This window comes from Lissotriton helveticus, chromosome 3_1 (genome assembly GCF_964261635.1).
Source record: "Lissotriton helveticus chromosome 3_1, aLisHel1.1, whole genome shotgun sequence".
Lineage (NCBI taxonomy): Eukaryota > Metazoa > Chordata > Amphibia > Caudata > Salamandridae > Lissotriton > Lissotriton helveticus.
The window spans coordinates 866,351,150-866,368,058 of NC_136061.1; the positions used below are offsets into that span (position 1 = coordinate 866,351,150).

Genomic DNA, 16,909 nt, shown 5'->3' on the forward strand with positions numbered 1-16,909 from the left:
GACCATCCACAAAGAATTCAAACTACTAGCCATTCACTTGGCACCTTAAGAGACATTCAAACTGTAACACACCAAGATGCATTTACCTTCTCACATGCCCCTGTGAGAAAAGATACGTGGGCATGACTATGAGGCAGGTCAAACTGCGCATTACCGAACATAAGAGTAATATCAGGTGCTCAAAAACCCATACCAGGCTATACACTCACTACAAAGACATGCAACACTCTGCAGAAAGCTTCACATGGTGTGTGTTGGAATCACACCCCTGCATAACACAACAGGCCCTTTTCAACATTGAACAGAGGTGGGTGCATCGTCTAGGTACGGATGTCACAGGACTCAATGATTCCATCCCTTCGGCTTCACTAACTAACTGAGTCCACACCCTCGCATGAGTATAGCTCACCTTAACTATCCTGGTTAATGGTACAGACTTCCTAAATCTGTACTACACTGTGAGGTGCTTACCTATGCCGCCCTCCCCCTTATCAACCATTCAGAGAGCTTACTGGCACTTTGTAGGTATCTCCATTCTAAACAATTTCCTTTGACCCATTTGTCCCGATTCATTTAAACTCGTGGGGATTTTAACTCAATTTTTAATGTGCATTATGGTCCCCGACATTATGACTCATTTGAATTTACATTACTGTTCCGCTTTTGCGCTTGTCGCCTTGAATTCAAGGGCAGCTGTATTACATTGTGTAGTTTCTGCCCCTCTCTGAGACAGTCTAAGATGGCGCCTTTTGAGTGAAGTCTCTTCCACTACACCAGCATACACGGCCCGACAGCCCCGCCCATTCTCAGTAGCCAATGCATGCGCAGGTCTACTGGCTCTGTGCATACGTGAAAGAGCGTGATCCGCGTTTGGGTTGGGATGGTATTTAAGACGCTGTCTAATGCATCCTCATACTCCGGCTCCTTCTTCCCGTACCGCATGAGGGTAGGTTGACCGATGCAACTTGCTCCGGCACTAGGTAAGTGCGAGCGCGCCCACAGGACCTCTGGTGGCTGACTCACATGGCGGACCGCCGCTCCTTGGTACCAGCGAACCTCCCACCATGATCGGGTGATTTTGTAGTAGCCTTTGCCTAGCTCTGTATCCAGACACACTACAGGCGCAGCTAAATCACTAACTATGGCGCGTCCCACTGCCGAGGGCACTGGTACCATTGGGGTTGCTGGCGCAAACATTGGAAGCTGGCAAGGTACTCCCGGCCTTTCAAGTGGCCCTGAAAATTACTTTTCCCTACTTCCCTCAATCAGGGCATATACATTTGAAGTGCTCGCTTTCACGGGAGGAGACCGTTGAAGCCATACACGACACACATTAGGGTGAGGATAAGCAGTAATTATGTTTACTCCATTTTTAAGTCATGTAACTGTAACCTTTAGATTGCTTGCCTGTTGATTTTTTTGTGCCAAGTTTTGAAATGTTGTGTATTTACTTACAGTGCATCTTGATAGGGGTGAACCCCTCCATTTTATCTAGAATTTGTACCCTTGAGTGAACTGATGATTAATGGGCTTGACTTCAAGTCCATGTCTCCACGTCTATACCCACCTTTTGCTTTCTCATCCCCAGGTTCCACTAAGAAGTGGTAGGACCTTCGGCCTACCTCTGAACTCCCTGTGGAGTAGGTAATCTTCTGTCCTTCCACATCGTGTAGATAGTTTTTATAGTTTCTTAGGTCCTGATGAATTGCGCTGTATCCTTCAGAACAATTGCATGAAACATGTTGACCAACCACCAATTGACCACCTGGTAGAGTATACTTCCCTGCATCCTAGTACCAGGACCTTTTCTCTTCCCACTGTTTTTACTGAGGTAGATAGCCACACCATTAAAACACTTTGTGGACTGCCTAACCTTTTTTAACAATCACCACCACCACTTTTACACATCTACACACTTCCCACTAGGCCCTCATACCCACATGCACCAACTGGCAGGGACAAAAGTTTGACGAGGAGCAAAACCCAGATGATGAAGCATGACACCTAGCTTGCTGGGTGTGTGAGGGTTTTAGCCCCGAAAGGGAGGATTCCCCTCCCCCTTTCTTGTTTTACTTGTTTTACTTATGTCTATACCTGGCTGCTTCAGCTTCACTCCTTGAGTACATCTTATTTAGGGAACTGCGTATCTCTCTTTGTTGACATATTCCCGGGCTTGTATGCTGGACCCTTTTACAAAATAACCCAAAATAACCCTACCTGTCCCTCCAATTGTAATTGAAGTCAGGGATCTCGCCAGAAGAGCCCAGGCACTGGTATGTAAAGTGTCTTATGGCTCTGAGACTATTTAACAGGAGGCGAGCACGAACAAGCCCTTGGAGAACCATGGAAGCGAGATGTAGAAAGCAAAGCCCAGTTCTTTCACTCTCAGGACTGATGCAGCAAAGGCAGGTCAGCACAACAAAGCAAAAGGCAGAGTGGCAGTCCCTCCAACAGTGTCCAGCTCTTCTTTCTGGCAAAATGTCCTCAGTCCAGAAGCATTTTGATTTTGGGGTGTCAGAGGTTCAATACTCTTACTTCTTTCTGTCTTTGAAGTTGGTAAATTACAAAGGAAAGTCTTTGTAGTGCATAAGACCCTGCCTTTCCCTGACCTGGCTCCAGACACACGACAAGGGGATAGAGACAGCTATATGTGAGGACAGGCACAACCCTAGTCAGGACTGTAATTCAGGCTTAAATCATATCATGACTGGATTATGGTAATTTGCTGTACCTGGGTGCCAATAGGAGCTTGGCTCATCATCTATAGATTGTCCAAAATGCTGCAGGTAGGATGCTCTTTCACCTACTGAAACCTTCCCAGTCTCTCACTTATTTCTGGAACTGCACTGGCTCGAGTTCACTAAGCTTTTTCAGCTTAAAGCATTGTGCTATAAGTTTATGGCCAAATAGGGCTTAGTGCCACGATATATCAAGAAATTGGTGGTCCCTTACCAGCCTACTCATTCCTTGAGCTCTTCGTATCAAGCTTTGTTTACTGTACTGAGGTTCCGTCTAAATCTCATGAAAGGCCACTCTTTTGCGTATTTAGGTACAAAACTGGAATTCTCTTCCTGCAGCTCTAAGAAATTGCAACTCATTATTGACCTTTCGTAAAAGCCTGAAAATCCTGGCTGTTTAAATATAATACACTTGGGCATCTACCTTGCCCCAGGAAACTCTTCAGGGGAGATGTGTGCAATACAAGTTTCAAATAATAATAATAACAATAATAATAATAATAATGATAATAATAATAATAACAATAGTAATAATAATGATTTGGGTGTCCGTGACAACTCCTCCCGCTACTCTAGCACAAGAAGGCCCATAAGATTGGTGATGGTTCATCATGATATGCAAGGTACACCTCAGCTCCCTTTGTATGACTGTCTAGAGTGAATGCAGAAGAGTACAACTGTCAGTCAACTCAGACGTGTATTTTTCCAGACAGGCAAAGACATAGAATGGTTAAGCCAGAAAATGCCCACTTTCTAAAAGTGGCCTTTTTGAACACGCAATTAAAAAACCAGCTTGAATAAAATATATATTTTTTTATTATAAGTTCAGGAGACACCAAAATCTAAGGGCCAGATGTACAAATATTACGGTCGCAAAACAGTCTTACATAGGGTTCAGACTCGCTATTAGGAAGGGACGTCTCTGGAACTCCCCTTCCTAATAGTGAGTTGCTAATCCTATTTAGTGAGTCGAAAATCATTTGCAACTCGTTAAAAAGGGTTAGTACATGGGCCATTTGTTTTTTGCATGAGCAAACAGGTCGCAAACCCGTTTGCATATGCAAAAAACGGTTGTACATCTGGCCCCAAATCTTTATCTGCTCCCAAATGAGAAATTACCCTTAAAAGATATTTCAAGGCAATTCCGATGTTCCCCTATGGGAGAGATAGTCCTTGCAGTAGTGAAAAACGAAATTAGTCGTATTTCACTATTAGGATATGCAAAACACACCAGTACATGGGGCAGTCTTGAGCCTACCTTTGGGGTAACTTATATTTAGTAAAAGAGAAGGTTTGGGCAGGCAAGTGGGTGAATTTGTCAGGTCGAAATGGCAGTTTAAAACTGCACTCACAGACATCCAATGGTAGGACTGAGACATGTTTGCAGGGCTACTCATGTGGGTCGCACAATCAGTGCTGCAGGCCACTAGTAGCATTTGATTTACAGTAGCGCATTCACCACTGATCTAGTCAGCACCAGCTTTCTTCACACTCAATCACCCCTGTTCTACCACATCCAGGCCAGTACAGGCATTGTACTCCACATGACATTTCCCAGTGGGCTGGACCCCTTGGAGGACAGTTCTTAAAGCCCAGGGTCACTCTGGTGGCTCTGTCATGTTTCCAGAGCTCCCCAAGGATAATTGCAGCCGGCATAGGGAGGCTTTAAGAGGGAGCTAAAGAGAGGGGAAGTGAGAGGTAGCAATCAGAGAGGGAAAGGGGAGAAGGAGAGCGAGAGAATGGATGAAAAGAGAGACAGCAAGTGGAAACTAAAGGAGAGGGGCTAGTATGAGTTTTTTTGCCAGGGTTGCTTTTGATGCCCCAGTCCCGCTCTGACCACATCATGTACGCAGGTGAAATCAAACACTAATTGCTGGTAATGGCTCTTCATTGCTCACCCTTCTGACTTTACAATGCCTGATGTGTGTTTGTGCCTCTGACGGAGCTCAGAATATTCCTCAATTGTATTTTCGTCCTTTTCTTCTGCTGCTTTTAAGAGATGAACGTGGGATCCTGTGTGGACAGGCACAGCCAGAGTAGAGAACCACCCACACAGGAGCGGCTCTGGGCGCCAAGTAACCATCCAGGTCTCTCATCAGATTATGATGCGACCACATTCCACATTCCACATCCACTCATCACACATCAATGGGATTGCACGTCATTCCTCAAGAAGCACAGAACAAGCACGACTTCGCTTTAGACATCAAAGCAATGTCAGGTTCCACTGGTCTTTCCAAGTATTATCTGTCTATATTTGTGTACGCCTTGGCTAATGTAAAATATCCACGCAACTTGTATTGCCTTTTCTGGCGCGTTCTGGCCCTTAGCACCTGCACTCGCATTATGGGGTCACTCTGAATAAAGGGCCTAGATCTTCCTTCACACTTTCTCACATATCCATTCGTGCTTTTTCTCATCCCTCTAAACGTTACCTCAACTCTCCTTTCTCTCTTGTGTTTTTTCTATCAATCTCAAATTCTAACTAATTACAATATTGTCTCGTAAAACTAGGGATTCTTTGTAACATTAGCCCCCCCTCCCAGCCCGGCAGACGCACTTGTGAAATGGCCACCGACACAGTCATGCCCTATTTTCCAGCACACACAACTGATAGCACAGTTGCAATCATTTTCAATCATTTAACAAACATTTTTAATAAGATAGAATTAATTGAACCAGTATTCCTTGAGCGTTACCTGGGCAATTATTTTGCAAAGGATGTAGCTTCTACACTCCACAAATAAAAATGATTCAAGTAAAACACAGAAAAAACAGAAATCACTACCAATGTTATTGAGGAATAACATATTTAGAAAAAGAGAGGAACCCTTGGTAACCCAAAGGCCTGGGGTTCAGACAGAAACTCTAAAGTAATTGATTGAGGAATAATAGTCGGCAGTTAATTCTACAGTCTCCAGCTTTGTTTTGCAAGTTGGTGAATAGAGCTCTAAAGCAGTTAAGGGCAGAGACCTTTTGTGTTATTTCCTATGCGCCTCATTTTGATTGTATAGCTATGTGTTGCCGGTTACATTTCTTTTGCTACTTTGTACATGAAATGTTGACATTTCATTGCACAGCATAAATGATACATATTTAAAATGAGGACAAGAATAGAATATCAACAGTCTCTATAACTATTTGAGTAAAACCCTAAGCTAGTACATATACCGGCTGGGGGGTGTGGGTAAGGGGTCATAACTCAAAAATAGCTGTTGGTTGAAACATCTGGTTATCTCCTGTGTGCCTTATTTTCAAGTAATCAATCAAAGTGATTACTTGAAGTAATTTGTCCCTAATATCAGTGGAATACTGACCTTTTTCCCCTAAAATACATTTTCTGGATATTGTCTTGCTGAGCTCCATCGTAGTCAGTTGTTTGTTAGCTGCGGGAAGCGCTGGGACGCCCCTTTGCTGGGGCAGCTGAGCGCTATATAAGTTGCTTTAACATAACATAACATACACATCTTTTCTCTCAGGCCGGGAGGATCAACTATTTTCACTTACCCTCTCGGTTTAGTGACTTTACCAAAAATATTTCCTTTGCAAAAAAAAGCCATTTGACTGGCCATAGTTACACTATCCTGCACTATGAATTGCGAGCAAGCCAAAACATAAAATAGTAATAACTTTAGGTATCACCATTTTATGTTTGCTTTGCACATTGTGGGCCGGTGGGTGGGCGGGGCTGCTCTGCTCTTTGAGGAGGGTAGGGGAGCAGTGGTTGGTTCACTCCTAAGTGCGCAAAGAATGTTTGGTCGGCCCTCTCAGGCCGCCCAAACCTGTCACGCGCACTCTGCCCTTCTCTATGCAGGTGGCATTGCAGCCTGCATGGAGGACATGGCCACCCCATTAGCCCCTGGCTGGGCGCCGTCCCTACCAATCACAACGGTGCTTGCAGCGTTGTGATTGGCTTAGGGGAAGGAGCCTGGCTACCTGCTTCCTGTTCCTGTTGGAGGCAGGAAAGAAGGAGAGGAGGAGCAGCCAAGACACTGTACCCGGTGGAAAAGTAGTATTTCTTTTATTTAAAAAAAATTATGACCTCACCTGGCTCCGTGACCTGCCTCCCCGCATGATGTCCACATCCCTGCGTGCCTCCCGCACCCACCCCCCCACCGGCAAGTCATGCCGGATGCTACTGCTTGCTTACTTTGTGTGCAGTCAACACGTGGATTAGGAATCTTACAGTTGATGTTGGTTCCTTGGTTGGCTCATGTATTTGGGCAAGAAATGCACAACACAATGCCTGCTGCAGCTAGCAGTCCTCATTATGATGCAGCGAGTTTCAGAGATTTTGAGACGTCTTTTGCCAATTGGTATTTTAAGGAGTAGTACTGAGAAGCTCGATGTTGAATTGCGCCACATGGGTTATCTCTGATTAGAACAGTGAGCACTGGTGCACAGAATCATGTACATTTCCTAAAGCAACATCTTTGTATTATTCACCCACTGGTATGCACAACGGAAGACCGGAGCAACAGACTAGACCTCCATGATGCTGCATGGCAAGGTGCGTATTACATACCCCGATGCAATGTCAGAAAGCTGTCTGATAAAGAGGAATGAGTCCTGGCTTTAATGCAGCACATTCCCTAAGCAATCTTACAAGCAAGATTTGAGCGCTGGTGAAGTCGAGTCTGCTGTTCCCACACCCAGAAAATCCAGGTGTGGGAACAAAGGGGCTCATTTATGAGAGCCCTGGATCACTTTCCCATGAAATAAAGTGGTACATGCATACCACAGGGCTCTTAATCCGATTTATGAAGTCAGGCAAAGCCACATTAGTGCCTTTGAGTTGCCTCATAAATCTTGAGGAAGGCAACACAGCGCAAACCGCTGTGTTTCATTACTCTGCACCCGGGAGGCATTCCCTTGGTGTTGCAGTGGGTTTTCCAATGCAACACTAATAGATTTACAAAATCATGTAAACCTGGGGAAGTACCAAATCCATACACCTCCTGAGGTGGAGCATAACTAGGAGAAATATGTTTATTTCTCCTTTTTTTCCTCTTTCTATGTGTGGGGCATTCTACAGCACACATAGAAAGAGGAAAACACCTCTCAGGATTGTTTTTGTGCAGGAAGGTTTCCCTTCCTGCACAAAAACAATCCTACGTGCAACAGGGGAACCCAAGGACCATGGTTGAGGCTAGGCTGCCAAAACAGCGCCAGTGCTGGGAGAAAGGACAGGAATGCACTGTATTGCTTAAATGTAGTGTATTCCTGCGCTTTCCCTTTGGCGTAGGGCAGCACAGCAAGATGCCTTGCTGTGCTGCGCTATGCTAAAATGACATAAATTAGGGCTACAGGATCATTGATAACTGTTGGAGTAGAATTCCACACAGGTTCGCACAACATGTAACTGGGGCTAAAACCCCAAAGCCTTCTTTCACTGTGATGTGTCACAAAAATGAACAATGAATTCCAACACTAGCTCAGTGCCGGTGTTGTTCTGCACAATGCGCAAATAAAGAGAATGGCTGGATACCTCCAGCAATAAAATCTGTCAACGAACATTGATCTTAACATAACTGCACATAAACTGCTTTTCTTGTCAGAGAGGGAGACAAGCGTTTTCAGTGTTTGTGTTGACAAGCAGTTCAGTAATTGTGTCAGACTTGTTTGAAACCCAGTAACAGCCCTTGACAGCAGCCTGTGAGAAAGCTCTTGTCTGTGCTCCATCGCGCTGTGAAAAGAAGTGAGAAGAGAACATCTTTCTTCTTGCTGAAGTCATACCTCTGACAAGCACAGCAATGGTTCTTCAAGCTAGAATTGTAAAAAGCAAACTGACGGCTGTTGGACGAAAGACACAGGAGTTGGGAGGCAGGCGAGAAGGGGGTGAACAGGAGAGAAGGGAAAAAAGATGCACAAGCATAATGATGTTCCAGCCGTATTTCTGCAGGTGCGTTACCTTGCTGCATCAGAGCTCCAACAGCAAACCAGAAACTGTTCAGGAGGGTGAAGTTATTTTCCACAATGTCTGAGCCAGGGTTGCATGGGTGGGCATCATACCACTCGTATGGGCTGAACCTAGGGGACAAAGTGAGAAGAAAGTTACAGTATTAATATTGTTCTGTACACACTTACACAATAGGCACATTTTTACATTTTCCCTTGATTTATACAGCTTAACACATAGTAGAGTTTTGCAGTACATATATATGTATGTATGTGTGTATGTATATATATACATATATATATATATAAAAAAAAAAAAATATATATATATATATATATATATATATATAAATATATATATTGCACCACCTCCTTCGTGAAATTCTTCATACAAAGAACGAAAGAACCGAGCCCAAACTCCGTTTTGCATGTGAAAGGGTTTATTTAATCATAAATCGGCAATCCTGCCCGACACGTTTCGGAGCCCAGCTGCTTGGTCACGGGTCATTATTTTCTTGTTTCAATAAAGTATATATAAAAAAACAACATAGGTGTGGACATCACAGAAAATCAACATAAACATAGGACTACCGCACCACATCAATAGGTAAGGAAAACTAGACGCCATTTTGTAGTGTTTCATTACTCATACAAAAGCAATATTTGTTCCTTTCTAATAGTCAGTTTTACGTTATTGCAACTTATTATTTGAATATATATATATATATACATATATATTACGCTCCATGGGGTTGTCCAAGTAGCGGGTAGCACCCGAGCCTGCGTGCGCCTTCCCCAAAGCGTTAGTTGGTATAGGCAGTTGCGTGTTTGAAATAGGCCCGACGCGTTTCGGAAATGTATTTTCCTCATCAGGGGCCAGCAGTAAAGTGCACGACGTCTACCATCTCCCTATATGAAAACACACATTGTGCTTGTGGGAGATGTAGTCCATATATCCTGGATGGATGCACTTTCAAATTGCTGCTCGTTCAAAAGGCTCTAACATGAGCCCCAAACATCACTCCTGTCCTCATCCATCGCGCAGCTCCACATACGAGACTCCTTGGATAGCGAGTCTCGTGACCTCCGTTTCTTCGGGGTGGTGCTACCCAGCGGCAGGACTGCTGCTAATGTATTACGCTCCATGGGGTTGTCCAAGTAGCGGGTAGCACCCGAGCCTGCGTGCGCCTTCCCCAAAGCGTTAGTTGGTATAGGCAGTTGCGTGTTTGAAATAGGCCCGACGCGTTTCGGAAATGTATTTTCCTCATCAGGGGCCAGCAGTAAAGTGCACGACGTCTACCATCTCCCTATATGAAAACACACATTGTGCTTGTGGGAGATGTAGTCCATATATCCTGGATGGATGCACTTTCAAATTACTGCTCGTTCCAAAGGCTCTAACATGAGCCCCAAACATCACTCCTGTCCTCATCCATCGCGCAGCTCCACATACGAGACTCCTTGGATAGCGAGTCTCGTGGCCCCCGTTTCTTCTGGGTGGTGCTACCCAGTGGCAGGACCGCCGCTAATGTATTACGCTCCATGGGGTTGTCCAACTAGCGGGTAGCACCCGAGCCTGCATGCGCCTACCCCAAAGCGTTAGTTGGTATAGGCAGTTGCGTGTTTGAAATAGGCCCGACGCGTTTCGGAAATGTATTTTCCTCATCAGGCCAGCCGCGGAGTATGCACCACCCCGTCATCCTTGGGGGTCACGGAAGTGAAACAGCAGCCGTACATGGGATCGAGGATGGGCACACTTGCGGGGTCCATACAGGACTTGATTATGTGCTTTCCGAACCACACTTCCCATAATGCACAGTCTCATTCGAGCCTCCCATTGGTGGGTGTGTCATATGGAAAATGGAGAAGTGGGTTAGTGGTTGCGCACACCGCTTCCGTTAAAGCCCCTGAAGAGAAGCATATGGAGCTTCGAAACGCGTTGGGCAGATCCATTACGGAGCGGCATCTGCAAGCGGATCCCTGTCCTCACCTACACATAAATCAAGCTGCTGCTCGTGTGCTACTCAAAGGTGGACAACCTTGGAGCGACAATATATATATATATATATATATAAATATATATATATAAGAAATAAGTGACTCAAACAGATAGATTCACCAAAGAACAAAAATATATTTCCACTACAACGTTTCAGCTTCCGCCTTCCTCAGGTAGTTTCAAGATGGTAAGCTCAGTGGCTGCACAGATGACACAGCTGAATTTTCAAAAAGCATCATGAGTGAAGATTCCATTTGGAATGTGGAATCAATGTAGCCCTGAGAGTTCTTGAGATATGCATTAATCAGGTTGTATTGTCAGTAATGTTCAGTCCATCTGGATGCAATGATTTTAAACGGTACATCCAGAAGTTTTCCTTGGAGTCCAGTAGTTCTTCCTTTGAGACATGTTCTACGGGGAAAATCTTCAAATCTGATAGTGAATGATCCACAAGGTTAAAATGATTGGCTACAGGCTGGTCAATTTTCTTATTAATTATTGCTGATTTGTGGTTCCTGAATCGTGTGCGGAGGTCATTCACTGTTTGGCCTACATATTGTTTTTTACAGCTTTGCCGTTGGCACTGAATCACAGAAATAATGCATGTTGAGCGACATGTTAGATGCTGCCTTATTGCATAGGTTCTTCTGGTAACATAACTAGTAACTGATGATGTTTGTAAAAGGTATTCACACGTGATGCATCTTTTAGAGTCACAGCAATGAACCCCTGCATTTGTTACAGCTTGCTTGATTTCAGCTCTCACAATAAGAGATCGTAAATTTGGAGCTCTGCGGTAAGCAATGACTGGCGGTTTTGGAAAAACCTTTTGCAATTTTTCACAAGTGGACAGTAAGGGAAATGTTTTTTGCATTATATTTCTGTAGTTGGGAGCTGATGGATGATAGTCAACTACAAATGGAGTTCTGTCACTTTTGTTTCTGGCGCTGGTATTCCAAATAAGTGCTTCTCTGGGTAACTGCAAAGACTTGTCAATTTGTTGCTGTATGATATGCAGAGGATAGCCTCGCCTTCTAAATAATGTAGCAAGCTCCTGTAGATGGTCTTTACAGGTTTCCTCATTGCTGCAGATGCGTCTTATTCTGAGTGCTTGGCTGTAGATGATGCTCAGTTTAGTGTGATGAGGGTGACATGAAGTCCAGTTTAGATACAAATGAGCATCTGTAGGCTTGTGGTACAGATCAGTTGTAATTTTGTGTTCATGAATGGTGACTAGCACATCCAGAAAAGGGAGATGATGCTTCTGTTTGGTATTGCTGCTGGTAAATTTGATGGTAGGATGGATAATGTTGATATTAGCTGTAAATTGTTCCAATGTTCTACTTCCTGCATTCCATATTATAAATATGTCATCAATGTATCTTAGCCATACCAGTGGTTTGATGCTAGAAGTAGCAAGTATACTGTTCTCTAGTTTGCCCATGAAGATATTTGCATAGGATGGAGCCATCCGAGTACCCATGGAAGTACCTTGTATCTGCAGATAGTGTTTTCCATTGAATGTAAAATTGTTGGATTTAAGGATGACTCTAGCAAAGTTGGTGAGTACATTTGTTGATGGTTTTTTCACAGTTCTTTTATTAAGAGCTTCAGATAACGCCATAAGCCCATCCTCATGTGGTGTATTGGTGTATAATGATGTAACATCAAATGTAGCCAGAAGAGTATCATCATCAAATGTGTAGGTTTGGTTTAATTTTTCAATAATCTGAAGGAAGTGACTGGTATCTTTAACAAATGATGGAAGTTCCTGTACAATGGGCTGGAGGTGCAGGTCAACAAATAAAGATAGTCTCTCAGTGGCGGTGTCATTGCCAGAGATGATGGGACGGCCAGGATTGTTTATTTTGTGAATTTTGGGAAGCATATAAAATCTCCAAGGTCTTGATTGGGGATGAACAAGTATATCTGCTGTTGTTTCATCAATGAGGTTTAAGCACCTGTACTTTACAATCATGTTTTTAATTCCTTTGTTCAAATCTTCAGTGGGATCCGTTTCTAAAGGTTTGTAAGTGTTGGTATCCATTAGTTGTCTCATTCCTTCCTCAATATAATCACTTACTTTCATGGCAACCACTGCACCACCTTTGTCTGCCGGTTTTATAATGACATCCATTCTCTGTTGAAGGAGGTGGAGAGCTTTTCTTTCTTCTTTGCTAATGTTATCAAAAATCCTTTTAGGTGTTGATTCCTTGATGTGTTTGTTGATGGATAAAATATATGTATCAAGGACAGGATTTCTACCACATTGAGGAGTCCATGATTTGGGATGACGGAACTTCTTAAATGGATCTGGAAGGTAGCTTGGCTGACCAACATTAGAATTATTGTAAAAGTATTCTGCGAGTCTGCATCTTCTCTCGAAGGTTTTTAGGTCTCTCATCATGTTGGCTGCATTATGGTCCTTCGGTACAGGACAGAAATAGAGGCCTTTGCTCAAGAGGTTCAATTCACCTGGTGATAGGAGCCCTCCAGTCAAGTCAATAACTGAGACAGATGTCTGGAAGGGTTGAAGTTGGCTGATGCTTTGCAGTCTTTTTTGTCTTATAAATCTTCTGTTCTTTTTATGCTGTTTATTCACAGGGCTTACACTGACAAGAAAATCTCCAAAAACAGAATGATTTACGAAGTGGTTAGTTGGAAGAGGAGGTATATGAAATCTTAACATATCTCTTTTTAGTTTTTCAGATTTAATTTTAATAGAATTCCTGGCAGTCATCTTTTTTATTACTGCAATCCTCTGTAGTATGTGTGCCACTTCAGAGTCACTTTTTGTGTTCTTTAAAAGTTCCAGTTCTTTTTGTAGCTTGGTTTTAAGCATCTGCATTTTTTGAATGGTTATTTTAATAGATACCAATAGTAGGGCCATTGATGAGTTATGGAGTACAATATTCCATGTAGCGGACCATTCACAAATAGTTAGTTTAAAAGGTGGCTTAGACTTAATCTCCAACCCCATAGGATAGATGTTAAGTTTTTTATAGATTTGTAAATGTGCTATTGTAAATTGGCACTTACTGATTTTCTCCTGGATGAACAGCGCATATCTAGGATGTAGATTTGTTCTTGACATGGTGGTTGCTTCTGGCTTGAGAGTCGGATCCAGGGAGGATACAGGTTTGTAATCCCAAAAATAGTATACTTGAAGATGAAGGATCACAAGAAAACAACAGTCAGCCAGGGCAAAAATCTGGATCCCAAAGGATACAATGAGTCACAAAGAAATAAAATATATAAGAAAGAAGTGACTCAAACAGATAGATTCACCAAAGAACAAAAATATATTTCCACTACAACGTTTCAGCTTCCGCCTTCCTCAGGTAGTTTCAAGATGGTAAGCTCAGTGGCTGCACAGATGACACAGCTGAATTTTCAAAAAGCATCATGAGTGAAGATTCCATTTGGAATGTGGAATCAATGCAGCCCTGAGAGTTCTTGAGATATGCATTAATCAGGTTGTATTGTCAGTAATGTTCAGTCCATCTGGATGCAATGATTTTAAACGGTACATCCAGAAGTTTTCCTTGGAGTCCAGTAGTTCTTCCTTTGAGACATGTTCTACGGGGAAAATCTTCAAATCTGATAGTGAATGATCCACAAGGTTAAAATGATTGGCTACAGGCTGGTCAATTTTCTTATTAATTATTGCTGATTTGTGGTTCCTGAATCGTGTGCGGAGGTCATTCACTGTTTGGCCTACATATTGTTTTTTACAGCTTTGCCGTTGGCACTGAATCACATAAATAATGCATGTTGAGCGACATGTTAGATGCTGCCTTATTGCATAGGTTCTTCTGGTAACATAACTAGTAACTGATGATGTTTGTAAAAGGTATTCACACGTGATGCATCTTTTAGAGTCACAGCAATGAACCCCTGCATTTGTTACAGCTTGCTTGATTTCAGCTCTGACAATAAGAGATCGTAAATTTGGAGCTCTGCGGTAAGCAATGACTGGCGGTTTTGGAAAAACCTTTTGCAATTTTTCACAAGTGGACAGTAAGGGAAATGTTTTTTGCATTATATTTCTGTAGTTGGGAGCTGATGGATGATAGTCAACTACAAATGGAGTTCTGTCACTTTTGTTTCTGGCGCTGGTATTCCAAATAAGTGCTTCTCTGGGTAACTGCAAAGACTTGTCAATTTGTTGCTGTATGATATGCAGAGGATAGCCTCGCCTTCTAAATAATGTAGCAAGCTCCTGTAGATGGTCTTTACAGGTTTCCTCATTGCTGCAGATGCGTCTTATTCTGAGTGAAACTTTTAAAGGAACTTTTAAAGAACACAAAAAGTGACTCTGAAGTGGCACACATACTACAGAGGATTGCAGTAATAAAAAAGATGACTGCCAGGAATTCTATTAAAATTAAATCTGAAAAACTAAAAAGAGATATGTTAAGATTTCATATACCTCCTCTTCCAACTAACCACTTCGTAAATCATTCTGTTTTTGGAGATTTTCTTGTCAGTGTAAGCCCTGTGAATAAACAGCATAAAAAGAACAGAAGATTTATAAGACAAAAAAGACTGCAAAGCATCAGCCAACTTCAACCCTTCCAGACATCTGACTCAGTTATTGACTTGACTGGAGGGCTCCTATCACCATGTGAATTGAACCTCTTGAGCAAAGGCCTCTATTTCTGTCCTGTACCGAAGGACCATAATGCAGCCAACATGATGAGAGACCTAAAAACCTTCGAGAGAAGATGCAGACTCGCAGAATACTTTTACAATAATTCTAATGTTGGTCAGCCAAGCTACCTTCCAGATCCATTTAAGAAGTTCCGTCATCCCAAATCATGGACTCCTCAATGTGGTAGAAATCCTGTCCTTGATACATATATTTTATCCATCAACAAACACATCAAGGAATCAACACCTAAAAGGCTTTTTGATAACATTAGCAAGGAAGAAAGAAAAGCTCTCCACCTCCTTCAACAGAGAATGGATGTCATTATAAAACCGGCAGACAAAGGTGGTGCAGTGGTTGCCATGAAAGTAAGTGATTATATTGAGGAAGGAATGAGACAACTAATGGATACCAACACTTACAAACCTTGAGAAACGGATCCCACTGAAGATTTGAACAAAGAAATTAAAAACATGATTGTAAAGTACAGGTGCTTAAACCTCATTGATGAAACAACAGCAGATATACTTGTTCATCCCCAACCAAGACCTGGGAGATTTTATATGCTTCCCAAAATTCACAAAATAAACAATCCTGGCTGTCCCATAATCTCTGGCAATGACACCGCCACTGAGAGACTATCTTTATTTGTTGACCTGCACCTCCAGCCCATTGTACAGGAACTTCCATCATTTGTTAAAGATACCAGTCACTTCCTTCAGATTATTGAAAAATTAAACCAAACCTACACATTTGATGATGATACTCTTCTGGCTACATTTGATGTTACATCATTATACACCAATATACCACATGAGGATGGGCTTATGGCGTTATCTGAAGCTCTTAATAAAAGAACTGTGAAAAAACCATCAACAAATGTACTCACCAACTTTGCTAGAGTCATCCTTAAATCCAACAATTTTACATTCAATGGAAAACACTATCTGCAGATACAAGGTACTTCCATGGGTACTCGGATGGCTCCATCCTATGCAAATATCTTCATGGGCAAACTAGAGAACAGTATACTTGCTACTTCTAGCATCAAACCACTGGTATGGCTAAGATACATTGATGACATATTTATAATATGGAATGCAGGAAGTAGAACATTGGAACAATTTACAGCTAATATCAACATTATCCATCCTACCATCAAATTTACCAGCAGCAATACCAAACAGAAGCATCATCTCCCTTTTCTGGATGTGCTAGTCACCGTTCATGAACACAAAATTACAACTGATCTGTACCACAAGCCTACAGATGCTCATTTGTATCTAAACTGGACTTCATGTCACCCTCATCACACTAAACTGAGCATCATCTACAGCCAAGCACTCAGAATAAGACGCATCTGCAGCAATGAGGAAACCTGTAAAGACCATCTACAGGAGCTTGCTACATTATTTAGAAGGCGAGGCTATCCTCTGCATATCATACAGCAACAAATTGACAAGTCTTTGCAGTTACCCAGAGAAGCACTTATTTGGAATACCAGCGCCAGAAACAAAAGTGACAGAACTCCATTTGTAGTTGACTATCATCCATCAGCTCCCAACTACAGAAATATAATGCAAAAAACATTTCCCTTACTGTCCACTTGTGAAAAATTGCAAA

The 16,909-nt window shown here is 42.5% G+C and overlaps 1 protein-coding gene across 1 annotated transcript in view; it reads right to left on the reverse strand.

The window, feature by feature from the left end:
- The window catches only part of GRIK3 (glutamate ionotropic receptor kainate type subunit 3), a 1,130,254-nt gene that overhangs the window by 106,867 nt on the left and 1,006,478 nt on the right, over positions 1 to 16,909 (reverse strand). The window contains exon 12 of the mRNA XM_078681209.1: positions 8,650 to 8,768. Within this exon, the coding sequence (XP_078537335.1) occupies positions 8,650 to 8,768 (119 nt within the window). The remainder of the gene's footprint in view (positions 1 to 8,649; positions 8,769 to 16,909) is intronic.